The 26,894-nt window shown below is 47.4% G+C and overlaps 1 protein-coding gene across 4 annotated transcripts in view; it reads right to left on the bottom strand.

The window, feature by feature from the left end:
* TG (thyroglobulin) overlaps positions 1-26,894 on the bottom strand; it is a 235,939-nt gene that overhangs the window by 157,623 nt on the left and 51,422 nt on the right. For all 4 annotated transcript variants that reach the window (XR_003038023.2, XR_003038024.2, NM_173883.2 and 1 more), the window contains 9 exon segments: positions 25,428-25,544; positions 24,788-24,903; positions 22,963-23,071; positions 17,631-17,822; positions 13,154-13,318; positions 3,692-3,757; positions 2,350-2,430; positions 1,528-1,665; positions 231-407 (listed from right to left, as the gene is read on the bottom strand). Coding sequence is in view for 2 of the 4 variants with exons in the window: in NM_173883.2 (NP_776308.1) it covers positions 231-407; positions 1,528-1,665; positions 2,350-2,430; positions 3,692-3,757; positions 13,154-13,318; positions 17,631-17,822; positions 22,963-23,071; positions 24,788-24,903; positions 25,428-25,544 (1,161 nt within the window). In the remaining 2 variants the exon portion in view is untranslated.

Consider the following 26,894-nt stretch of genomic DNA (forward strand, 5'->3'; position numbering starts at 1 on the left):
GGAATTCCAACTGCTATATGCAATAAACATAATTTCTAAGAGCAGCGGAGTCCAGAGCAAGCATCTTCTCTCTGGTCAATCTGATACATTTCTAAATGCCTCTGTATCTCTACAAAAAGCCTGTGTAACTTCCCTTAGGAAAGAAGAAGAGCTGATCAGGATATTTCTAAAACCACAGAGTCAGCAGCCCACTGAAAATGCAGTTTGGGATGATCCAACCAAGAGCTCACCTTTCTTCCTGTAGAGGGCACTTGGCCTTCGGGGCAGGATCAGCCTGCAGCCCTTGGGACTGGACTCCAGGATATCGTCACACACCTGGGCCTCCGGGTAGAGGGTGCAGGTAAAGTACAAGGGCTCACTGTCCGTTACCTCTGCCAGCTGACAGAAAGAGGGCTCTCCAGCACAGCCTACAGGCAAGACAGAGGTTGGCTGTTAGTCCCTGGGAGGCTGTCGGGGGAGGGTTATCCCTGCAGGGTCTTCTGGGAGGAAATGCCCTGTGGGGATTTCCTCCCAGGAAGGGCTGAGGCCCAAGTCAGTAGAGGCTGTCCAGTCTGGAAGGCTCAAGAAAAATACCAGGGTTCTGCCAGCTGGAAAACAGGGAATCCAGGTGGCTCTGAACCAAGGCAGAGCCAGGAAGGTGAGGGGTCAGCTGTAAACTCAGCAATATGGGAGGAGAGAGGGTGAAATTCCATTGAGTCTGCCGGGACCATCTCAGAGGCAGTCAGGGTCTCAGACTACAGACCACAGGATGTAAAACTTGGTGACGCTGTGAATAGTCTCCCCTGCTCTCACTCTCGTGTCCAACTTTGCTCTGGTACATGTGAGCTCCTTGAGAGGGAGGGGTATGACTGATTCACTTTTTATTTTCTCATCCCCAAGGTCAAACACAGAGCCTAGAACATAACACATACTCAACACAGGACACACCTATTGGGTAGAGAATAGATGGATGAATGGATGGATGGATTGTTGGATAGATAGATGGATGGATGGATAGATTGTTGGATAGATGGATAAATGGGTGGATGGATAGATGAATGGATGGATGGATTATTGGATAGATGGATAAATGGATGGATGGATAGGTATGGATGGATGGATAGATGAATAGATGGATGAATTGTTGGATAGATGGATGAATGGATGGATGGATTGTTGGATGGATGGATGTATAGATAGATGGATGTATGGATTAATAGGTGGATGGGTGGATGGATTAATAGATGAACTGATAGATGGATGGATGGATTGTTGGATAAATGGATGGATGGACTGTTGGACAGATGGATGGATGGATGGACCGATGATTGGATGATTGGATGATAGGTTCTGGGAGCAGAGTAGATACTGACTGCACAATTAGCTTCTGAAGATGTGGTTATGTTCTGTCTTCCGTATCACTCATGACACTAATACTGAAGTGATCTCTGAGTTTGATCTTGTCTATGTCTCAAGAGTTGTTAAACTAGGCCTGTGTTGCCTGACCACAGGGTGGAGAAGAAGGTGGATGAGAGCTAAGATACTCACGAGAAAGGCACCACAGGTTTGCCTGCTGAAGTGAAAATAAGTGTTTGAAAAGCCAGTGTTGCTGGCTGGGCAGGGATACGTTTCCATCGACAATGACCTGGATAAGGTCCACAGGGGAGAAAAGGCCTGTTGTCAAATCTGAAAAAGAAAGGGTGAGTCAACTTCCTTTGGCTTTATCTCATGGCAAATCTCTCTGTCTGTCTGTCTCTATCTTTCTGACTCTTTCTCTCTCACATACGCATGTGTGCACATGTACACATGCACACAAACACACACACACATACACACACACACACACACTTGCAGGCTCAATGACCCAGAGCCGGTTTGGAGTCAATATGGCTGGGAGTCTGGTAAGGCAAGAAAAGTTCAGAAGGTCCCAGAAAGTCCTAAAAATTATGGAGTTGCAAAATCTTAGAATCTTTGCTGGGGAATAAACCTGGGAGCCATCTGGGTCAACTTTTCACTAAGGCAGGACTCATGCTCACGACACTTCTGGCCCATTTCCCTGCAGACTCACGTGACTTGTCTGTCCTGACCGCAGCAGCCCACCCCACAGTTAGGAAGTTGAGGAGTCAAATCTGCCTCTTTATAAATGTGAACCACTGATATGCCCTCTGTCTTCCCAAGCCACGTGGAATTTCTGTCTCCCTCCCAAATGGCAGCCTTCATCTGTGAAGACAGCTCTCAGCTCTGCTCAGCCCCAGACTTGAAAGTTCCAGCTTACCCATCATGGGTCCATTCACTGATCAGACGCTTGGCATCACCATCTTGTCTCCACAGCCAGACCCCCAAGTATATCAAGAAGTTTGAGGTGAGTACCTGTTTCTGATGGAGATGCTGGCCTTGGTTCCGTGTCTCTTCTGCATCCCATAGACTCAGATCGAGACCCCATGTCAGAATCTAGGAGAGAAAAAGGGATTATTGTTCTAATATTTGGGAGGAAAGGGGAGGTATTCTTCTGGTCAACAAATGATAATGACAATGTGAGAAATCATCATGGTCCACAGCCAGGGGTCCCAATAAGATGTGAAAAAATCCAGTGGCATAGTTCTGTATTCTTTGTCTTTTTATGGAGCATCAACCAACTTCTCCATAAGAGAACTATTACTGTCCTTGATGCTGGAATTATCAACGTTTGCAAAATCCTCCAGAGTTAACAGAGTACATTCATAAACATTGGTCTTCCCAAGACTCCATGAAGATAAGGAGTAAGATTTCCATTTTACTCTTGAGGAAACTGAGACTCAGAGACTTGAAATAACTTATTCCAGAACAGGCAGGTGGAGAGTCGATGAAATGGAATTCAAAAGAGTTAAATAAACTCCCAAGTCAGTAGCAGGTCTTCCATGATGGGGGAATTGGGTTTTGGGTGGGCCTTGGGATGCTTCTGTTTAGTGGGGCAAATGTCCTGGGGAGAAGCAAGTCTTTAATTTTCCACCAGCGAGCAAGCTATTTAAAAGAATTTTATTTTTTTTTAATTGAAGTATATTTATATACAATATTATAAAAGTTGTTCATGCTCATTCAGTCATGTCCAACTCTTTGAGATCCCATGGACTATAGCCCACAAGGCTCCTCTGTCCATTGAATTCTCCAGGCAAGAATACTGGAGTGGGTTGTCATTTCCTTCTCCAGGGGATCTTCCCAACCCAGGGATCAAAGCCAAGTCTCCTGCATTGGCAGGCGGATTCTTTACTGCTTTGTTTGTCCTCCTTTGAGTTTATGAACATTGACCAAGTGCCTACTCAGAGCCAGGGACTGTGAAAGGCATGTGGGGCAAGTCTAACGTGATGAGAGAGATGACCGAGCCCCCAGGAGGGAGGCGGCTGGGTCTGAGCCCCCAGGAGAAAGGCCTCCTGTAGGGTGTGGTCCTCAGAGCCCCCATCCTACTGACAGGGACACCTTGTGGTCAGTGCACTTGATCTCACAGGACCCAGTGCTTACTCCATCCCTCCTTGGCTTTCCACACTTTCCATTTTTGTTTTACACTTTGGTGTCTGATGAGAATTGAGGCCCTTCTCTCCATACAGGGTACTCACTTGGACAGTAAATCTCTACATTTTCTTTCTGGGGAGCAGAGTGCCCCATGAATGAGAAGTAGGGCCACATGGCCTCCTGTGATGGGTGTCCTGCTCACCACCCTCCCCACCACAGAGCTCACCTTTCCAGAGATAGACCTGCTGGAAGCTGGTCAAGGTGTCCTGGGTTCCTTCCAGGGGGGTCAGACCTGCAAAGAAGATGTTTATTTGTATGAGCTCGAGTGTTCATTGTGCTTGCTCCTACTAGGGACTCACCATGACCACAACTGCCTCACCACCCTAACACTGAGGCCCCTCCTGAGCCTGACACTGTTTCCCATACAAGGTGCATCCCGAAGTCTTCTTGGAGCTCTCTTCTAGCCGCTAGTACAAAATCAAAGCTGACCAGAGTATAGCTGCTAGCATAACTGACGCCATCTTGGGCCCATGCAGTTCCTCCTATTCTTCCACTGAAGCCTAGAACTGTCCAGGGTGGTAAATCACTTCTCTGTCATCAAGGGCTTTGTAGTTAACACATAGTGTTTAACAATTGTTGGGCTTCCTAGGTGGCTCTGGTGGCAGAATCTGCCTGCCAATGTAGGAGACCCAGGTTTGATTCCTAGGTCGGAAAGATGCCCTAGAGGAGGAAAATGGCAATCCACTCTAGTATTCTTGCCTGAAAAATTCTGTGGACAAGAGGAGCCTGGAGGACTATACAGTTCATGGGGTTGCAAAGAGTTGGACATGACTGAGCAGCTGAACACACACACGATTGTTAGGTCCAGGTGGCCTCCATGCTCTGGTAGCCCCCAAACAATGACAAAGACCTTGGCTGATGTATTCCCAGCACCCATGAGACTAGCTACCATTCATAAACCTTGACTTAGGAATGCGTGCCTTGTTCCCAAGCACATACCTCTATTTGCTTTTGTTGTTCAGTCAGTCTCTCAGTCGTGTCTGACTCTTTGTGACCCTATGGACTATAGCCCACCCAGGCTCCTCTGTCCATGGGATTCCCACAGCAAGAATATTGGAGTGGGCTGCCAATTCCTTGTCCAGGGGATCTTCCTGGGCCAGGAATTGAACCCGAGTCTCCTGTATAGGCAAGCAGATTCTTTACCACTGAGCCACCAAGGACATACTCCTACATGTGTATGTGTACTCAGTCGTGTCCAACTCTTTGGGACCCTAGATTAATTACAAATCATCCCAGGGGCTCCTCAACAGTGCAGAGTGTAGCTACTAATGGTTCTAGATCACTGATGTTGGATCCCCATCCAACCCTCTGAGTAAGTTACCCTGTAATAAATTGACCCATTGATCATTTGGAGCTGCCTGCCTCATTTTCCACTGTCAAGGTACCTTCTCAGTTCAGTGGGCACTTTTCCTTCCCTCTGTCCTCACCAGACCCCACGTGTCTTTCTTAGGGCACCAAGGGGACTACAAGGGGAAGGGTCATGGTGCTGTGACACTTAGCATCACTTAAGGAACTGTGGATTGGCTTAAAGAGACCAGAACTTAGAGTCAACAGTTGTATTAATTTTCCATTTCACTTAAGTCCTCTGAGACTCTCACCTCATTGGCAACCGGGGATGGTATTTGTGAGGCCAAGAATTTCTATCTTCAGTCTCATGCTTGACCATAATTTTCCAGCTCCTTAAATATACTTCCGGAGGCTGATAATTGAGCCTTATTTCTCTTTTTCTCACCAACATCTAGCATAACCCCTGGTATAGAACCAGTGTTCAGCACATTCATGAACACGAAGAGGAACGAGTAAGGAAAACAAAGCAGTCAGTGGTTTTCAGAGTCCACCAAGTGAACACAGAGCCTCACTGCACAAGCACAAGAAGGCTGGCTGTGAAACTAGTCTTCCTACTGTGAACTTCTGATCCTGCGATCCATTCCTCAAAGCCTCTCCAGTTCTGTATTGTTGATGGTGAGAAGGTACAGAGAACAGAAGCAAACACGATTCCTCCTTTTCCTGGCTAATGGTTTAGATTGCCCAGACATCATTCCATGCCTTCCACAAGAACTGAGTTAAAACTTCCCCATTACATAAACAGGCCTGCAGACTCTGATGCATGTAATCTGCTCTCTCTGTAATCAAGGCTGCAGGAATACACACACATTTAGAATGGTGGCAGTTTGGCATGGAGCCTGATTCTTGAGGGTTGGTGGGTGTCATGTGATCTTAATTGACTTCAAGCGACTTCTGCAGAGATCCTGTGCTGCATCTGGGGTGGTTAGCTTGACTCTAAAAACCTGGAAGTGTTGTTGTTCAGTTGCTAAGTCAAGTCCAACTCTTTGCAACCCCATGGACTGCAGCATGTCAGGCTTCCCTGTTTTTCACTATCTCCTGGAGTTTGCTCAGATTCATGTCCACTGAGTCAGTGATGCCATCCAACCATTTCATCCTCTGTCACTTCCTTCCCCTCCTGCTGTCAATCTTTCCCAGCATCAAGGCCTTTTCCAATGAGTTAGCTCTTCATATCAGGTGGCCAAAGCATTGGAGCTTCAGCTTCAGTCCTTCCAATGAATATTCAGGGTTGATTTTCTTTAGGATTGACTGAACTGAGGGTGGGCAGGTTCCTAAACTGGAAAGCCCAGGTTTCAGAGTCTACCTTTTACTGGCCATTTTCTCTTCTCTGTGTTATTCTCCCTCAACGTCTCTACTGCTATTCCTTGTCCTTCCTACATAAACTACACTCCTGAACGCTGGTCCCAGGCTCTGCTTGGTGCTAATGACGGCTACTGTAAAGAACTAACAGGGCCATCCCATGTGTAGGTATCCACCACACATCCACTCCAGAGCCACCCAGTGATAACAGGGCCATGTGAGTTCCTCCCTCTCAGCCCCAGCATCCCAGGAAAATGATAATCACTTGTACAAAACAGAATCCCATGAAGAGAATGCCAGCCAGTGAGCTGAGCCTCACCATGAACCAACAACATGAAGCTTTGGGATTATAGAACAAACCCAGGAGTACTTCTGCCAAGATCTATTTTTCCCATCAAATTCTTAATCCCTATGGGTATTAAAGAATGTTTAATCTATTTTTTTATATTCATTTGCACTACAAGATATTGTCAGAAATGAGACAGAGCTTAGAGATTACTAAGCCTTTTTTCTTAGAAACAAGATCAGTCTAGCCAACACCAAATAGTTGAAAACATCCAGAGATGTCCATTGGAAATTTAGGAGAGGCAGACTCAAAAGCCTCTTGATGAAAGTGAAAGTGGAGAGTGAAAAAGTTGGCTTAAAGCTCAACATTCAGAAAACTAAGATCATGGCATCTGGTCCCATCACTTCATGGGAAATAGATGGGGAAACAGTGGAAACAGTGTCAGACTTTATTTTTTGGGGCTCCAAAATCACTGCAGATGGTGACTGCAGCCATGAAATTAAAAGACGTTTACTCCTTGGAAGAAAAGTTATGACCAACCTAGATAGCATATTCAAAAGCAGAGACATTACTTTGCCAACAAAGGTCCATCTAGTCAAGGCTATGGTTTTTCCAGTGGTCATGTATGGATGTGAAAGTTGGACTGTGAAGAAACCTGAGTGCTGAAGAATTGATGCTTTTGAACTGTGGTGTTGGAGACGACTCTTGAGAGTCCCTTGGACTGCAAGGAGATCCAACCAGTCCATTCTAAAGGAGATCAGTCCTGGGTGTTCTTTGGAAGGAATGATGCTAAAGCTGAAACTCCAGTACTTTGGCCACCTCATGCAAAGAGCTGACTCATTGGAAAAGACCCTGATGCTGGGAGGGATTGGGAGCAGGAGGAGAAGGGGACGACAGAGGATGAGATGGCTGGATGGCATCGCCGACTCGATGGACGTGAGTCTGAGTGAACTCCTGGAGTTGGTGATGGACAGGGAGGCCTGGCGTGCTGCAATTCATGGGGTCGCAAAGAGTCAGACATGACTGAGTGACTGAACTGAGACTCTGAGTGGATTCCTCTACTGAGACACATGTCAACCCAGGCACAAAGGTTATAGAGAAAGCTGGTGACAGGAAAGAGAAACCTCACAGCCAATGAAAAGTGCCAACAAGACGGCTTCCAGGTGATTCATGGGTTGTTTGTTTGGAGATATATTTGTTTGTTCTGATCAGAAGTCTACCCTAAACTCCTCTGGGGTGAGAAAGGATTGGTTGGCTTAACAGAAGAGGAGACACGTCCCTCAGCGCTCTCCCAAATGAGCCTACTCACAAAATTCTCCTTCCTCTGTTTTGCTACCTTTTACATCATCCAAGTAGGTGGGGGGTCTGGGAAATGGTCCTTGAGAATTTACTTTGAAAGTCTACAGTGATTCCTCACTTGGAAATGTCATACCTATTGTGCATTGATGTCTGGATGAAAATTCAATTTTAATACCCTGTTTCATACATACATAAAATTGTGCTATGGTGGTGTGCTTATAGTTGTGCTTATAGTCGCTAAGTTGTGTCCGACTCTTGCAACCCCATGGACTGTAGCCCTCCAGCCTCCTCTGTCCATGGGATTTCCCAGGCAAGAATACTGAGTGGGTTGCCATTTCCTTCTCCAGGGGATCTTCCCAACCCAGGGATCAAACCCGAGTCCCCTGCATTGGCAAGCAGTCTCCTGCATTGCAGGCAAACTCTTTACTGACTGAGCCACCAGGGAAGCCCAAAATTGTGCTATAGAACATTTAAAAAAAATAGTAAAGACATGATGCTAAGGGGGATTCTGTGTCCAGTGATCTGTCATCAGTCCATATGATGGGCAAATAGGAAGCCCACTACAGTTTAATAATGCCCCTATCGGTCACCCCAACTAGCCTGTGAGTCCCTTGAGAGCAGAAACCACTCTCCCCATCTCAGTGATCCAACTGCCTGGCTGGGCTCCTCACAGCCAGCTGCTTCTCAGGACGAGAGGCAGATGGGTGAGCTCAGCAACTCCCCTCCCACGCTGTCCTGCACCCCCCACTCAGCACAGCAGCGCACGCTCGACCCTCCACCTCTCCTGCACCTTTTGTTCCCTTTCCCCCACAGTCCTTCAAAATCTTGAAGGAGAACATGCTGGTAGCTGAGATTCATCACCCAATGACTGCAGTGCAGCAGCCCCAGAGAGACGGCCAGGCAGCAAAATTTTCTGTTACCAGACTCCTTAGTTTGCCGCTGTCATAGGAAGATCCCTCTGAGGCACTTTCTGCTTCCAGCCAAGGAGATGCAGGACCATCTCAGCAGACAGTGAGTGCCGCCCCTGACGACTCTGATCCCCGAAGCTGGAGTTGAAGCCCTAGCCACGGCAATTAATGCAAAGATAGCTTCTTGAAATGTGACATGTCACAGCTTTGAAGCTCACTCCCATGAGCAAAAGTGTGATACAACCTCACACTTCTGCCCCAGGTGGCCTCGGTCCCACCAGACTGTCAAACACGGATCAACTGAGCTGATGGAAAATGCTTTGTAAAATGCAACACGGATACTGACGTGCTTGCTATTTGAATTTAGGGTGTTCCATTCACTAATGCTTTCTAAGTAAATGCTCATTTTGCATGAACCAAATCACCTGCCAAAGCAGGTCCTCAGCGTACCTGTGAGCTGACCGACGAGACTGGACGTCCGAACCGGACATCGGACATCCTGCAGAGCGCCTCTGTTGGATGTGCGGGTCGGGGACCAGGGACTTGGGGTTCAGAAAACTACACCTTAAACTTCAGCCTGTAGTGCATGTTAGCAATCCTCGTTCGATGGGAATTTTCTGGGAAGAATACTGGTGTGGGTAGCTATTTCCTCCTCCAGGGGATCTTCCTGAAACAGGAATCAAACCCCATTTTCCTGCGTCTGCTGCATTGGCAGGAGGATTCTTTACCACTGAGCCACCTGGGAAGCCCTGCTTCGTTGTATAAGATATTAAAAAGCACACCCCTATTTTGCAGATGAAAACCCTGAGGTTCTGGGTTGGGGGGTTAGATGATTTGAACAAGGTTATGGAACTGGTCAGGGAGGAGGAAGCAGGATTCAACTGCAACGTTTTCAATGCAAACCACTGCTCCAGCATCTCCAGTATCTACCCAGTGCCCATCTGGGCAGTACTCCAACGGCTTCACGTGCATTCATCCTAGGATCCTCCCAACCTCCCCAAGCATCAGAAATCACCATAAAACTCATTTTATAATTAGAAAAACCAAAACACAGAGAGATCATACAATGAGTAAGCATTCACTTTGGGATTTTCCTCCCGAGGTCTGATTCCAGAGTCTGTATTCTAATGAGCATCTAGCCATTTGTTAAATGGAAGGAAGAGGTTGACCCTCAACCACCCCTGAGATGGATAGAGTTCCTCTTTATTGCCCCTGCCCCCTCTCATGTTCTCCCAATCCAGTCTATACTGCCTCCATCAGCTGTTCAGATATCTGGAATTCTCACTCCTCTTTCCTTTCATCAATATCTGCCATTAGGAGCGGGTTTTTTTTCAGCTATTCGCACTTTAGTAAGAATTTTAATCCCTATGTTTATCTTCTCAGGGGTTAATTGTACTTGAGGCTGACTTCCTATTGTGGAAAGGAAGGATCTGTGCCCTACAGTTCCCAACCGGAGGTGACCTCCAAATCACTCTGTGTACAAAGCAACCTTCAATCTGGAACATCACGAATATGACTGAGGCTGTCTGAAACTTGCAGCAAAGGGTTCCCTTCATAAAGCTCCGCCTGGACCCCAAGATATACATATACACCCAGGGCCCCGGAAAAAAACTTCAGAAGTAATCACTCCATCTCAGGGAGGCCAGACGAGGGCACAGTCTTCACTTCTTGGGCATGGACCAAGCACACGCTCTGTGTTAAGCAATTCACTCTGGATTTATTGCCCACGAATGGATCATATGTCTTTCTTCAAATGCTCGTTTTCACCCTGGGTTACCTCTCAGAATAATGGATCCCATATGTTTACTTTCCATCATAGAAATAAACTATTTTATTTTATTTACCACAAAAGAAATGAATCCTCATGGAATTCCACCAAATTCTGTAATATTGTTTTTCCAGGCTTTGGTAAGTAGGCATTCCACAGGTCCTGTGTGCACTCTCTGTGCCGGGTCTTATGTTCCATAGTGTGAATCCAGAAGTTCATAAGACACAGAGCTTGTTATATACTATATAATAAGTCTAGTTCTTAAAATGTAACCAAAAATGACAGATTTTTTAATGATATCATGTAACATTAATAGTGCGTCAAATACGCTACTAAGTTCTACACGGGTATCATCTGAAAGTACGATATAAGGAAGCAGTTAAGAAAGTCACTTTGGAGGCCTTTGGAGGCAGAATGCCTGGTGACAGGTCCCAACCCTTCTACTTACAAGCTCGGAGACCCTGGGAAGCCCTCACTGGTTTGCCTCAGTGTCTACAGCTGTAAAATGGGAACAATGGGAACACTCTGCCTCCCCCAAAGCACCGTGTTAAGGATCCGTGAGTTAGAACAGGTCGAGACCTTGGAGCAGGGCCTGGCTCTTAGTAAGCATGATGGAAGACGTTTCTATGACTACTGTTATTGTCTACCCTCTCCTTTCATCTTCACAGCAACCCAGTGAGCGAGGAGCTGTCATTACCCCATTAGCAACCAGACCTGCAGACATGTACTGGCTAGCTCAAGCCCACACAGCTGGTGTCCAAAACCGTAATTCAACACCACAGGGCAAACTCTCAGCTGGGCCAGGGAGGGCAGCTTCCAGACAAAGGCTCAGTTTCAGTGCATTGCCCTGCCCTGCACTTCCTAAAAAACCAACACACGAATCATGCTTGAAGCTCCACAGAGGAGGAAGGGATAAGCTCTGTGGGTAGTCAGGGAGGGCTCTTGGAGGAGGTAACCTTGAGCTCACTGCCATTAGAGTCCAAGAGCTGCAGCACATTGGGAAGCAGAGCATGGAAACGTCTCCATGCTCTGCAGAAGGCAGGACCTGGTCTCTGCCAGCCCTTAGAGGACCACTTCCAGGGGATCTCACGGCTCTTTTGACAGGCCAGCCCCCTCCCTCCTCTTTCTGGCTGACACCAGCGTGTGCTTTCGCCCCCTCTACTCAGAGGGTGGACTGGAACCATGGGGTCCAGTTCTGACATTCAAGGGCTGGCAGATAAATACAGGAGAGAGGAGATAAGATGGAGCCAGGTTACCTTCGACCTCACACTGGATCTGAAGAGGTAAGTGAACAACTGGGCCCTTTAAACTCAATCTCTCAAGGTCAGAAGAGAACTTCCAGGTCACCTACTCAGAGCTCCTCAGACTTAGTGTATGTGGCATCATCAGACAGCCTGTTAGAGTGGATCCCTGGGGGTTTGGGGAGAGGCCTGAGAACACATATCTCTCCTGATCCCCCAGTGATGCTGAGCCTGCCTGCTGGTCCTGACCACACTGAGGCACACTGGTGTGGTCCATCCTGACTCAGGACAGAGCAGTCTCAGCCCCTCCCAGGTAGACATCTGCAGGTGGAGGTTGCCCAGGGCCAGGGGAGGCAGAGACAGCTGACTGCCTGCTGGGGCTGCAGGTGCTAACGCTCCTCCCTGTAAAATGAGAGGTGGGGCATATGATATCAGGGTGACCTTTAGATCCAACAATTACACGCTTGAGGAAAAGGTTGGAAGAGCTTCTCAAAGACAGAAGACCAAGGAGCCAGCTCAAGGGTTATTTCCATCAGTTGAGCCCAGGTCAGGGGCCCTGCAGTTCCTCGTGCCACTCTAACTAGGCTGGGAGGTGTGACGGTTACTGCCTGGAATTCCTTAACTGTCAGAGGGGGAGATATGCCCAGGGGGGCACTCATTTGGGAGACAGATTGCATTTTGGGCTCCAGTTCTTCTAGTTCCAGTTGGCCCCCTTGGATCCACACATTTTACACAGGACTCTACAGTCGCTCCCGCTAAAGAATGGAGTGTTTCCCCAGCCCTGACTTCAGGTCAGGCCAGCGTAATGAGGTCTTGGTGACAGTGTCAGACCCAAGTCTCAACCTTCAGTGGCCTGGCTTCTTTTCCCTGTTCTCTCCCTCTCCTGGGACTTCCCAGGCGGCACTAGTGGTAAAGAACCCGCCTGCCAGTGCAGGAGACACAGGAGATGTGGGTTGGATCCCTGGGTTGGGAAGACCCCCAGGAGGAGGGCAGCCCGCTCCAGGATTCTTGCCTGGAGCATCCCATGGACAGAGTAGCCTGGTGGGCTACAGTCCATTCACAAAGAGTCAGACACGACTGAAGTCACTTAGCACGCACGCACGCTCCCATTTCTGCCCACAGGAGAATAAGCTCATCTAGAAGGCAAGGCACTGAAGCAGGGCCAGGCCACCGCCATCAAGTCCAAACGACATCATCCAACTGCCAAGCGACCCCAGGATGTAAGCAAGCCTGGCCAAGGTCAGTGCAGCCATCCCACTGAGCCTGCCTGAGCCAACCTGAGGCCCCAGAGCTGCACCACGCTTCCCACAGAGCACTGCTGAGATGCTCTCTGGTTGTTTTTTATGCAGCATTTTGGTACAAATTCTTTTCAGAAGGGTAAATTCCTCAGGGTACAGAGAGGGCTCCCAGCAGAGAAGCAGACCTTGCTGGTGAGCACAGATCACTGTGAAGGAATGCACCCGGGGTGAAGGCAGATACTTACCCCTGATCTCCTGTCCTCCCAGACGCAGCGTCACCTGGCGGCTATCCTGGTCGTAGGTCACTCCAGGACAGGAAGCATTAGCCTGGGCTTCTGCAGGGTCCCTCCAGTCTCTGACATGGCACAGCAGGACATCGGGGGAGCTCAGCAACCCACAGAGGAGGGGACCTGAAGAGTTTCGAGACGGAGGAGAGGTGGGTGTGATGGGGACCAAGCAGGGGCCCCTTGGAGATGCACGTCTGTGCCCTGAGAAGCTCGTAGGATGCAGGCAGGGAACCAGTCCTCAGGAATGGACACAGGAATTCAGGAGCCTGCTTTTGACTTGGCCCATCCTTCCCCGATCGTCCTGTGGTTGTCTTACCAGACAAGTCCAGAGAGGAGGGCCACCACTCCCTCCTCACGGGATCAGCAGCAGTGACACCTCTGATATGACCAGGGCTCCTAAAGCCAGCGTCCTCTGTCTCCACTTCCCAGATTTTTGAGGCTTCAGGGAAATAAACAGTGGCCCCCACCACCACCATTTCTCATTCTCTCTGTGTCTTTCTCTCCCACACACACAATCAATCTTGAGAGCTCAGGATTATTTTTTTAAATTTATTTATTATTGTTATTATTCTGGCCGCACCATGCAGCGTGTGGGGTCTCAGTTTCCTGACCAGGCATTGACTCTACACAGCCAGCATTGGAAAGCAGAGTCTTAACCACTGGACCGGCAAGGAAGTCCAAGGAAGGAGTATTTAGAGTCAAAGTACTGCTGCTGCTGCTGCTAAGTCACTTCAGTCGTGTCCAACTCTGTGCGACCCCAAAGACGGCAGCCCACCAGGCTCCCCCATCCCTGGGGTTCTCCAGGCATGAACCGGAGTGGGTTGCCATTTCCTTCTCCAGTGCATGAAAGTGAAAAGTGAAAGCGAAGTCGCTCAGTCGTGTCTGACTGTTAGCCACCCCATGGACTGCAGCCCACCAGGCTCTTCCATCCATGGGATTTTCCAGGCAAGAGTATTGGAAATAGTTCTGTCAAAGCACAGAACTATTAAAATCCAGGAGCTGTACACTCATGGCACAAGCCTTCCTGGTAGGAAATGAACTCCTCGTCTCTGGGTGGACGCAAGCCAAGGCTGAGCACCCATGTCCCTGGGATGCATAGAGAGGATCCATTACTAGATTTGGCAGTTGGAAAGCATTGGACCACTTTGTCTTGAATATATCTTCTAACTCTGAATCTTAAAAAAGCTGCCCCAATGTTATGACTTTATTTAGTAGCAGAAAGACCTACCTGTCCCCTAACTGAATTTGATAGTGATTTTAGTTAGATCAATAAAGGTAAATCAAATGTTGGGATGCCTGTGACATGTCAGCCACTATGGTCAATGTTTTAAGAATATTAATTCCCTTAATTTTTATTATTTTTTATCTTCTTCTCCAGATGAGGAAATTAAGCCTCATGTAAGTACATTGTTTAAGTTTATTGAGATTTAGAATTTAAGTAATTTATATACCAAATGAATTTATATACTATATACCAATTTATATAATTTATATACCATATACACCATTGCATGGTATATAATTTAAACCATATACACCATTACATGGTATACAATTTATACCATACATACCATTATTTGGTATATAATTTATATACCATATACCCATTTGGATACATAACCCTGTTAGGTAGTACAGTTGTTCAGATTCTCCTGGGGGAAAAAAAATGGAAATTCACCACTTCACATCTCCTATCCCCTCCATTATCCTAATTTATGTCCAAATGCAGATACACTTCAAACTTCTCTCACCAAAATAGATGACTCACCAATGTCCGGCTTATAAATTTGACATTTTGTTCTCTCCTGTCCCACTTTTAACTGAGTAGCTAAAAATCACCATCACCGTTACTATCAACAGCATCTCGGTGGTGAACATTTACCTCAGAGACCCACTAACTCACTCGGTGGTTCTTAAACCGCTTAGACCATCATATCAAAGTCACAGAAACGGCTTTGAAAATGCTTGTTCCTCAGCACCAACCACAGAGGTGCTGACTCGACAGTCTGTGGAGGTCAGTGGAGGTGGGCTGCACTTGGGAACAAGCCCTTGTGAACAGCACCATCCATGATGTTAGTGAACGCACAGCTGAATCCCAGAATCCCTGGGCTGGTGAGGCTGCTTCATCTCACAGATGGGGCAACAGAGGCCCAGAAAGGGAGGCTGGTTCGTCCCAGCTGGAGCACGGGGCAGCAGGGAAGCATAAGAGCCTGAGGAGAGCCCAGAGGAGCCTGAGCTCTGTGGCTGCCCGTCTCATAAACCTAGAACGAGAATCATGGACTTAAACAGGAGGCAGGCCGTGTCTTCCCTCCGCCTCTCAGAGCTGGGAAGAGAAACGCAGGCTGCTTTCTTCTTTAACTAGCATTCAGTGAGCACTGTGGGTGTCTGAGAGGTGGGCGCCGGCTGGAAATTTGAAATCACTTTGCTGATCCTGCTTCCGTTACGATGCCAGGAGCCTCAGGCCCCGCAAGTGTCACTGAACCCCACTTCCCAGTGGCTTCAGCTACTTGTCGAGGTACAAGGAGGCTCATGAATGTAGGTCTGGAAGTCTCATGAGTTGTCACTACTAATTCTCAGCGGAAACAAAGCCATTTCAGGGTGGGAGGTTGGCGGGGGTGGGAGTCTTGCTGGGGAGGAGGGGACAAGGGAGAAGGGAGACTCTTCCAGAAATTAAGTGCCTTCCCAGACGGCAGGAAGAGGATTCTGCTCCTGGTCATGAGCAGATCCAGCCAAAGCTTCACAAGTTAAAATTCCAGGTCTGCCCATCAGACAAGACTGGGAAACATATCTGCCCGCTGGTTGATGTGTGTCTTGAAGAAAAGCTTAACTTGCAGCATTTCGAGGTCACTGTTCAAACCCACATAATTCACAGATCAGGGTTACACTGGAGGGGAAGGCGCGTAAGCTGCTAGCCAGAAATGTCATGGAAAATAAAGGATCGTGTGGGCTTATGGCTCCATGGAACAAAATAATTATTCTGTATATGATCCTAAGGAAAATGAAATCAACATTTCCAACTTGAAAAACCCTATGGTCTGGTGAGTAATTGGACATCTGGGGAAATTGTGGTATCCTCAGAAAAAACATTTAGTTTAAAGAAGGCAAAAGTCATCCTGGATTTGAATTGCAGGGTTTCTAAATATAGGCTGATATAGAGACATATACAGACACACCTCATAGCTATTGCGGGTCTGGCTCCAGACCACCACAATAAAGTGAATATTGCAATAAAGTGAATGAATTTTTGGTTTCCCAGTGCGTATAAAAGTTATGTTCACTTTGTTCTGTAGTTTACTAAGTGTGCAATAGCATTACGTCTAAAAAAACAAAGTGCGTACCTTACTTTAAAAGTACTTTAATATGCTAACCATCATCTGAGTCTTCAGTGAGCTGTAATCTTTTCACAATAGTAACATCAAAGATTGCTGATCACAGATCACCATAACAAACGTAATAATAATGAAAGAACCTGACATATTTCAAGAATTACCAAAATGTGACATAGAGACCCAAAGTGAGCAAAAGCTGCTGGAAAAATGGCACCGATAGATTAGCTTGATGCAGGTTTGCCATAAACCTTCCATTTGTAAAAAACACAGCATCTGCAAAAGCACAACTAAGAGAAGTACAATAAAACGAGGTGTGCCTGTGCACACGCATCTCTAAACACCGCATGCGTGCATGTGTGCTCAGCCGCTAAGTCATGTCCAGCTCTTTTGTGACCTCGTGGACTGTAGCCCACGAGGCTTCTCTGTCCATGGGATTCTCCAGGAAAGAATACCGGAGTAGGTTGCCATTTCTTCCTCCAGAGGATCTTCCTGACTCAGGGATCAAACTCACGTCTCTTGGGTCTCCCACACTGGCAGGCAGATTCTTTACCTGCCGAGCCACCTGGGAAGCCCTCTAAACACTACCCAGCCCGCAAAGCCTGGACTAAGTCTCTCCTCTTCTAGAGAGCCCTCCCTGAGCGTCAAGTCCCCTTGGCATCTTCCTCCTTTGCAGTTAAGTCTCCCAAGGCCTCAGACACTCATGTCGCCTTCTGTATCAAGCCTGCTACACAGCAGAGCTCCACACACACTTGGATGTGTCATAACCTGGGTGACCAGGAGCAGCTGGTTTAAATTCTCTGAGCCTCAGTTTCTCAGTTTGTAAAAATGGCACTGGAAATACTTCCCCTGAAAACAGCAGCAAGAAGAAACGTGGTGTTGCCATGTGAAGCGGCCAACACAGTACATGACCTGTTGGAAGGGTCACAATTGTCCCTCATTTTGTAAATATCACCTTCTAAATGACGGTGGTCCCCTCATGCCTGCTGCTCCCTACAGCATTCCCCGTGCTGTGCATACTGGCTTTGGCAACCCCATGCCTTCCTCAAATTTTACAAACCACAGGTCATGGAAGAGGGAGGAGGCTCTGGGCCTCACTGTCACCTTACCTCCTTGGACCTGCACAAGGATGAAGCCATCGCAACAGGAATCATGATCACAGGCAAGAAGACAGAAGAGATGGACCTCGGCCAGACTGGCTCCTGAGGCTGAGAAGGTGACGGGGCTGTACATTCCAGAGAGTGCACTTTGGAAACCAGTTTGTTCAAATCTTTTTTGACCTGTGATGGTGAACTCTTGGCCTGGGAGAAAAGCAGAAAGATAAACTTTTTTGAGCTCTAAAAGGAATGCAGACTGTGCTGGTCAAACGACGGTGGACCCTCTGACCACAACAGGTACAGAGTTCGGTCCAGAGAGATGCCCTCTGTGTCATAAAACCCCTGGACCTCCCGTTGTGTGCAGAGCATGGAGACGTGGCCCCAAGACCCGGACAAATACCCGCCACACCTTGGAGGTTCTGCAGGGCAGATGTGGAGAACGGGCATTTATTATGGTTTTATCATCAGTAAATATCTTTTGAGCTCTAACTGTATACACAAACACCAGACCACATGCTTTACCCAGACAACCTCATTTCACACTCAGTACTCTTGAGTTCGGTTCGGCCTGCTCTGCCATCATGAGCGTTTCTGTAACACAATGATTTGAACACGTGGTGCACAGGCAGGTTGGCTGCTGCGACACTGAGTCACACTGGTTGATCTGCAGTGTCCCCAGCATGTCCCTGCCCTGTGCCATCAAACCACAGGCCAATGCGGCACTTACACATGCAGCTAAAGAAAGCAAGCTGCAGACACACAGCGCCACGCGATACCCATCAGCCCACGGGCTTCTCTTGCCTCGGACAGGCCAGTGGCTCTGTCTTCGAAGTGACGACTGCAATTCTCCCTTCTTTGTGCATCTGGCCCTCGTTGCCACAGCTCAGCATCCTCAAACCTTCCCCTCTCCCTCCACCATCAAGCTACCCTGCCCTTCACATTTACGGGAGCATTTCTTTGTGATGGATTCAGGATGTCTTTTTTTTTTTTTTAACTTTTGCTAACATTTTAAATAAGACTGCTATTGTTTTTGTCAGTCCTCTGGCTAGAAGTGGCATGGTTTGGGTTTCTTCTGTCCCTCAGTCTAGTTTTTCCATAAGCTCAGTTATTTTTAGAGCATCCTTTTGCAAATATGAGGGGTTTTAATCAGATATATATATATATATATATACACACACACACACATATATATTTCACTAGAGCCAAAATGTCTATTCTATTATTATATCCATTTTAGATTTGAGGAAAGAGAGCCTTAGCAAGTGAGCAGTCTGGCCTAGGTTTACACAGCTCATGGGTGGCAGAAAAAACACCAGAGCCTGTGCTTTAGGTCACCCTGACCTCCCAGTGGCCTAGCAGGTCAACAGGTCTTAACCAACTCACGCACCTAAAGCTGGGGGAGACCTTACAGCTTAGAGTGCAAGCTTCAGAATCAGACAGACCCAAGTGCAAATCTTCGCAGCACCCCAGACATGTGAGTTCTTAGGTCCTCAAAACCTCAGCTTTTCCTCCTGTAACCAGGCATGTAACCCTCGCAGATGATGCTGAGTGGATGAAAAGATAGACTGGACGTTAAAGGGCTGAGCCATGAACCTGGCCCTTAGCTGACACTCAGCAGATATATTACAGGTGTCCAAAAAAGCCAGCATCTTTTCCTCCAAGCCCTGGATCACTCAGCCCCTGCTGCCTGACTGCCCTCTAACTGTGCCAGGCCCATCCTGCACCAAAGCCCAGCTTAACTTAAAGAGCCCATGTCCCAGCTTTATTGGGTTAGAATTCACCTCTCACCCTCGATCTGTTACACTCTGTCTGTGCCTCTACTAAGGCTCTGCCATCCTTCACCCAGAGGTTAAGCCACTTGGGACAGCAGCTGCTCCCACACCAGCTGTGATTCCTGGACCCAGTCCTGCTGTCAGAAGCGGGAGTTGCCAGCCGTGTGTGACTCCTTGAATATCAATTCCAGTTCATCAGAGTCCTGTTGCAATAGCCACATTCCAAGTGCCCAGTGGCCACGCGGCTACCGGCTGTCATGTTGGACAGCAGAAACTTATGGAACATTTCCACGCCTGCAGAGAATGCTGCCCGGACGGTAGGGCCACATCTCAGCTCACAGGGCATCCTCCACACAGCTCTGCACAGAGGACCTCCTGCCCTGAAATGTGGACACGTGGGCGCCTCCTCATCCTTCGTTCGGACATCCCCCTTCTCTGAAGTTCCTTCACCGAGCACCCAAAGCAGTTTGTGTCCATTTTTCTTTTCCTTTTTAAATTGTCATAAACTATACATAATGAACGATTTACCATTTTAACCATTTTTAAGTGCACAGTTCAAAGGCAAAAAGGTACATGCACAGGATCTGCAGCATCACCACCATCTACTGCCAGAACGTTTTTCATCCTCCCAACTGAAACTCTGTCCCCATCAAATGCTATCTCTGCATCCCACTTCCCCCAGCCCCTAGTAATCACTGTCCCTCTCTCTTCTCCATGAATGTGTCTCTTCTAGGTACCTTACATCCATCTTTACCCCAATGTCCTATTTCATTTTCATCAAAGCACTTATCACCCTCTGAAGTGCTCTTGTTGTTAGACCAATTCCTCTATCAGCTGTGATTCTGATTTTGATCACTGCTGTATCCACAGCACCTGCTGAAGTGCATATCCTACCATGGGCACTGGTAGACACATATGGGGTCTGCCGTGCTGGGTTCACCCACACGGTGGCCGAGTCCTGAGCAATGGAGCAGGTCTGGGAGATCCTCCCGAGCTGGGGGAGGCGGGGCCTGAAGTCTTGGGTCCCCTGGATGGAGTGTGACCAGATGCTTCCTGTTTCTAGGCTTCCTCTGTGAAACAAGGGCTAGACAATCTCCAAGGAACCCTCAGGCTCTGACTCCCTTTGACTCTGCAAAAGCATGTGGCTCTTCCTCCATGGTCAAGAGCATGGACTTGGGCAGAGCATGGCCCCGAAGGACAAGCAAAATTGTACCATCTTCCAGGTGCCCTAAGCTCCAGCATGTGGATGGACATGCTGACTACCTACTGGGCACCACAGAATTTTCGAGAGACCTTCAGAAACCATGTCCTTTCTACCTCAGCGGTGGCACTGTATTCCCACTTTTACAGAAAGTAAAATAAAGAAGGCATTCCTGATTAAAGAACTAGTAAGTTGGGGGTGAATCTAAACTCAGATCAAATTTACCCCTACCTCCCTTCTCTTTCCATTACACCACGATTCAGAATGGCTGGGTCTGTGCGTTTTCTGCTTGAAAAAATAAAAAGCAAAACAAAACAAAAAAGGGCAGAAAACAGTTCTGTCCTTGATTTAGTTTGGCAGCAAAGAAGCTTCACAATTTCCCCTGCAATTTTCTTCCAAATATAAACTTTCAGGACATGAGGAGAAAAAAAATAACAAACACTTAAAAAGAAATACAAATGCATTTAAAAAAAAATGATAAAAGGCCAAAGTAGAGTTTTCAAGAACATTTTTGAGAGGGGTTACTTGTTTTATTTGGGTTTTCTTTTTCAGAAAATGATCTCTGTGCTCTGTCATTTTTCAAAACAGGTAGTAAAAATAATTGGAATAAACACTGGGGCAGAAATTCTAAAACCCTGGCCAGAGATCAGAGAAGACAGAGCCCTGCTGGACTCCATTCTCCCAGGGGAGCTCCCATTTAAGACAGGATGGAGGTATTAGGCTAAAGAAGGACCAGAGGCGAAAGGACACAGTCGCTTGTCCCTGCCGTGGACTGAGTCTGCTCTCGAGGTCAGCTGAGGCACTGGGCCTGGGCTGACCGATCCTCTGCAAATGCCAGCTGCTCACAGAGCAAGTCTGTGGCTGCTGGTGGCCAGGCTGCCTGCCCAGAGCCAAGGACCTAGGGGAGTGACATGCTTGCCACCTTCATTCCAACCCCCTAGCCCTCGCTCAGGCTCCCTGCCCTGTCTTCCTGTCCACAGCCATAGCCTCGGATCTTTGGGAAATCACTGGCAAGAGTGAAAAGGATCGTAGAAACCTCCACTTGCACTTGCTCTTCACCACATGCCTCACACTGTTTAAAAAGCATCGCATCATTCTGAAACACCCTCTTTCCCACCTCCCAACAACCTCGGTCCACCTGCAACTCCTTTTGACTAATGCAGGCACAGCAGCCGGTGATGCCAAGGAACCTGCCCAAGATCACAGAGCTGGCAGCAGCAGGGCCAGGGTCAACCCATCAGGTGGGCTCCAGCCCCTCACCCTTAACCGCGGGAAGCGAGGCCAGGGAGCCCTGACTAGCAAAGGTATCACAGCTCGCGGGCAGAGCCTAGTCATGGCCCGGTGGACAGGGTAGAAATATGCATGCCATAGGATTCTTAGGAGAAGCCCACCGCTCCTCCCACACGTGCTACAGTGACCAAGAAGTGTCGCCCTGTGTGAGGCCGCCCCCCTCTGTGAGGCCGCATGGGGGATTCAGACACACTTAGGTTTAAACCCAGATCCCCGATTTCTAGCAATATGTACGACCTTGGGCCACTTTCTTAATCACTTTGAGCCCCAATTTCCTCATCTGTAAAACAGGGATTATGATACCGTTTTCACCTTTCTTCGAGAATCTCTGTGGGGGGAGGAATGAAAGGATGTTTGGGGAAGTGAGACATAAACTATAAATTATGAGATGCCCTTGCTACTCAAAACGCGGTCCATGAACCAGCAGCTTTGGCGCCCCTGAGAAGCTATTTGAAAGGCAGAATCTTGGCCTTACCTTGAGTTACTGAACAAGAATACTGGAGTGGGTTGACATTGCCTACGCCAGGGGATTTTCCCAACCCAGGGATCGAACCTGGGTCTCTTATGTCTCTCGCCTTGGCAGACGGGTTCTTTACAACTAGCGCTACCTGGGACGGCTCAGGGTACTGCGCATGCGCACTACATAGGGAGGCCGTCCTGAGTGCTGGGCGTAGAAGGACAAGTGCGTGGAGATCTGGACTGCTTGTGAGCTTCCAGGGAGAATAGAGAGGAAAGAGGGTGGGGTGGAGTTCCCTGAGAGGGAGGGTTGGTACAGGCAGCTGCAGGGAGCTCAGGGCCCATGGCCCTACTGGGAATGCCCCCGTATCACAGGCAGAATCATGGGTCTGCACGGGGCACAGGGGTAGACTCAGCTGACTTGGCCTGCAGCTTTTGTGTCTGCTCTGCAACTCAGCCCCTCCCCTGCAGGAGGGCCTCCCCAGTCCCTTGGGGCTGGGGCAGTGTGGCTCCCCTCTAAACTCGCCCTGTGGGAAAGAAGCTCCAAACGCTGAACACGTGAAGCCAGTGGGCCACCCCGCCCCCCGCCCCCCCCCCTTGCCAGCCATCCAGCTTATCAACCTACCCTTTTTCAAATACACAGCTAGAGGGTCTCCTTCCCTGCTCCTCACTTTCACCTGACACTGAAGACTTCCAAAGCTGGTGGCCTGCGAGGTCCCCAGCGCATCTTCACTCTGAAGATGGAAAGAAGCTCCATTAAAGTCCTGTGATGTTTAACATAATAATAAGTTCAGCAAACGTTGACCAAACTCTACCCAAAGTTAGGCTCGGGGGCTACAGAGATAAATAAGAGAGGAACCTTCCTCCTTAATTTCTCCCTTTCTACTGGATCGCACAGACAGGTAAGCAGCAAATTCCAGCCAGAGTGTTAGCTGCAAAGATACATGTCATAAAAGAGGAGATAATTACCCCTGAAAAAGGAGTGCTTAATTCTTTATGTGTGTGTGGAGCGGCTGGGGGGTGGGGGGGCGGAGGATTATCTCTTGTAACTTCTAAAACAGCTCTATCGGGTAGGTGTTATTGATATGTGCATTTTAAAATAAGGAAGCACAGGCTTAAAGAGGATGAGTAGATTGCAAAATCCACACAGCTAATTATGGAGTGGAAGGATAAGAATCCCGGTTGGATTTCATTTCCTAAACACAGCCCCTGGGTGACACTGCCTGTTTAGGTGTTCTGGGGGGAGGGCAATCAGGAACAGTTAATTCTATTGCAAAACAGAAGCTAGAAAATTTTCCCAGAAAAAGTGAATCCAGGCGGGTTCTGATGTATAAATAAGAGTTTGTCAGGTGGAAACAAGAGAAGGGGGATTTTAAGCAGAGGATATGGCAGAGATGGAGACCTGGGATCCCACAGGTGTTTTGATTAACTAGGTCCAGTGGTTCTCAGGGACTGTCTATTACAGGGATGGGAGGCAGGTGGTGGGTGGCAGAGAGAGAGAGGCAGGGGCCAGCCTGTGGAAGACCTTGTTTGGCATATGTGGTGAGGATCAGGCGAAGACTCTCTGGCTTGAAAATAAGGAGGTTCGACTTCTGTAAACCATGGCATTCTCGTTTGTCTCTGATCTCTGGTCCCAGCGCTCTTGCTGTGTGGGTTTGGTAGGATAAATCTGTATTCATTGTGTCTTGTTTCTAGTACTTTGCCTCCTCCAAAGTTACCCAACTTTGAGTTTCCCAGTTCGATTTTGGGAATTTGGGGAGGGCAGAAGCTCAAACAAAGGCTATTGGAAAGCAATCACTCTCCTTGCTTTTTAGATAAAAGTTAAACTCATTGAACGGATGGTGATATGGAGAGGGAAGAAAGGCCTTTAAGCAGGAAACATTCCTGCAGGTGGAAAGGATCTGAGTTTTAGGTCCCAGATTACAGGAGCCCTGATCCCATCTGCTGAAATTGTCGATACCCTACCAGCTTTGACTTATAGAAAGAACAATTTCATGTGGTTCTAATATTGAACTTTTCTTTTCCTTTTTAAAGTTATAATCATGTTTTACTTCTACAGTGAGAAAGAATGCTGGAGTCTGGGACTCAGATGGTATTTGGGGCTTTGGACAATGTCCTGGTGTGTCCAGTGACCCAAGTCGCCCAGTGAGATAAGCTGGTGGGGGACAGAGGGAAGGGGATCATTACTATGACCCTCTTCTGATGAATCTATCAGGAAGTGATGCTGCTCAGATAAATAGTCCCTATGTCAGCTTCATCCTGAGCCATCACCAGTCCCCTGCAGTTTCAGTTTCCCCAAATCCCATCATTTTGAAGAAATGGAGGTAACATGGGACCACTTATTGATAATCTCATTCCATCATCTGCTCAGAGTGGTGTCGATTCAGTGAAGGCATTTCTGACGTAGGACAGACACAAGACAGAGCCTCCATGTGGCTGCCACAACTCACCCGACCGGAAGTCGTGCAGGCGATGCTGTCACTTGCCCAAGCATAGAAATCGCAGGACACTTCTGATCCTGCTGTGGACACCGTGAGGAAGCCGCAGGCCTCGTCCAGTGCACAGTCTGCAAGAACCAGGGGACAGTCACCCACCTGTCTCTCAGGTGATACAGAGGACAGACAGACACAAACGCCTACTCCATGCCCCTCAAACACACACACACACACACACACACACACACAGTAACAATGACTACTCATGGAGGACTGGAGGATTATGAGAAAATTCTTGTAAAGATGAATGCTCAATATGTGGTATTTGTTATTATTCATCTCTGGCCTCACCCTTGAAATAGACAGCTGCATCTCCTGAGCTGGACTAAATGCTCTACAAAGAACAAATGTCCCTCAGTGCTTCTCCCTTAACATCTGGCAGAGCCTCATTCTTGGCAGGCAGCGGATGCACTATAAACTCAGAACTAAAATTATGAGTTAGATGTACATTTTGGAAATCAGTTGATTTACAGAGTATTTCTGAAGAAGTATATTTGATTATGATCTCCAAGGTTGTATTTAACATGTTTTGCAAGATCAGCACCGTGTATTCCTATGGCACCACCCACGTGCCCATCCCCCCATTGCCCCTTACCTGCCAAGCACTGCATCAGTGAGGACTCAGAACCGGGAACTTCAGACCTGACCATCACAGCCACATCAGCACTGAAGATCACCTTAGATTCTGGAAGCTTCTCAAATTTCCGCATCACTGAAATGTAAGCATATCCATGAAACTTGACTCTGAAGAGTCTGGGGTCTCTGCAGAGAAGCCAAAAGGAGATTTAGGTCAAGAAATCACTTCCCACCCATTGCATTTGCTCACATGGGCACTGCAAAAAGACAAATTCCCTTTGAAGGGTAGTTCCAGAAGCTGCCTCATAGCTAACACTGAGAGCTATCGCTTACCACGTCTCCTTTTTTTCATCTCATTGTCTGGAAGTAAGAATATCTATTACATGTTAATCCTCACAACTCCCTTTTTCACATTGATACTGATTTTCTACATAAATTTATATTTCCTTGTCCTTATCTTTGAATGCTAATGATATCTCATAATTATTTTATTTATAATGATACAAATAAAATATCTTATTTATAAGGATATCTCATGTTTATTTTTAAACAACTTGACCTCTTTCTGGAAAGAAGTAAATTATTTTTAAAAGACAAAGCATGTGCACATGGGTTTGTGTAAGTCTGAATATGCACCATGTGGCTCAGACATTTTTATGATAGCATTTGTCTAAATGATATGTTAGCATCTGTTTTTCTAGGTCCCATCAACACACCTGAGCTCCTGTCTGTCACAATGACACAGTCATGAGCTCATGGAACTAGACAAGAGAGGAGAAAGAAAGAAAATTTCTCAAGGCTATGAAACTTGGAACTCACCCTTTACCAAGCAAAAAATCCATGGCAGGTAACTAGCTTTCAAGGAATGAAACTCATCTTACAAGCCAAAATGCTCAAAAGCACCAATATTTTGCAGGTAACTATCAAAAAATAAGCCCTGAAGTACATGAGTACTGATTTTTTTTTTGAAGATGTGGTGATAAATATGTACGAGTCAGACACAGCTGAGCAACTAAGCATAACACATGTAAGCCCTCATCCTCACACACACCCATGGCTTTAAAAACGAGATCGTGTCTGAGTTGATTTTCATCATGTCAGTACATTCAAGGCCATCCTAAGCAATCTGTTCTCAGTTTTCATAATAAGTGTAGGGGGGAAAAAAAGTGTGTTTGGAGTGGGGATGGGAGAGGGGAGTATTAATATAATAGAAATGACAGGCATTAAGCCTTCGGAAACTTTGATACGAAAAACTCTCATTTTACAAAGTGGCCCTCATTGATCTAGAAATGGCCAAGTTCATGTGCTCAGTCCATAATCAGCCCTTCCCATCTCCTCCTTTCTTCTTTATTTTTTGTACTCCTTGATATTTTGTTTATAGGGACCAGAAGCTCCAGTCCAGCAAATACCATCTTACACTCAGCCCAGTGTCCCTAAGGCTTGGTTGGTATGGACAAGAAGCTCACAGCCTTCTAGGAGATTAAAT

The sequence above is a fragment of the Bos taurus genome, chromosome 14 (assembly GCF_002263795.3).
Source record: "Bos taurus isolate L1 Dominette 01449 registration number 42190680 breed Hereford chromosome 14, ARS-UCD2.0, whole genome shotgun sequence".
In the NCBI taxonomy this organism is placed as follows: Eukaryota; Metazoa; Chordata; class Mammalia; order Artiodactyla; family Bovidae; genus Bos; species Bos taurus.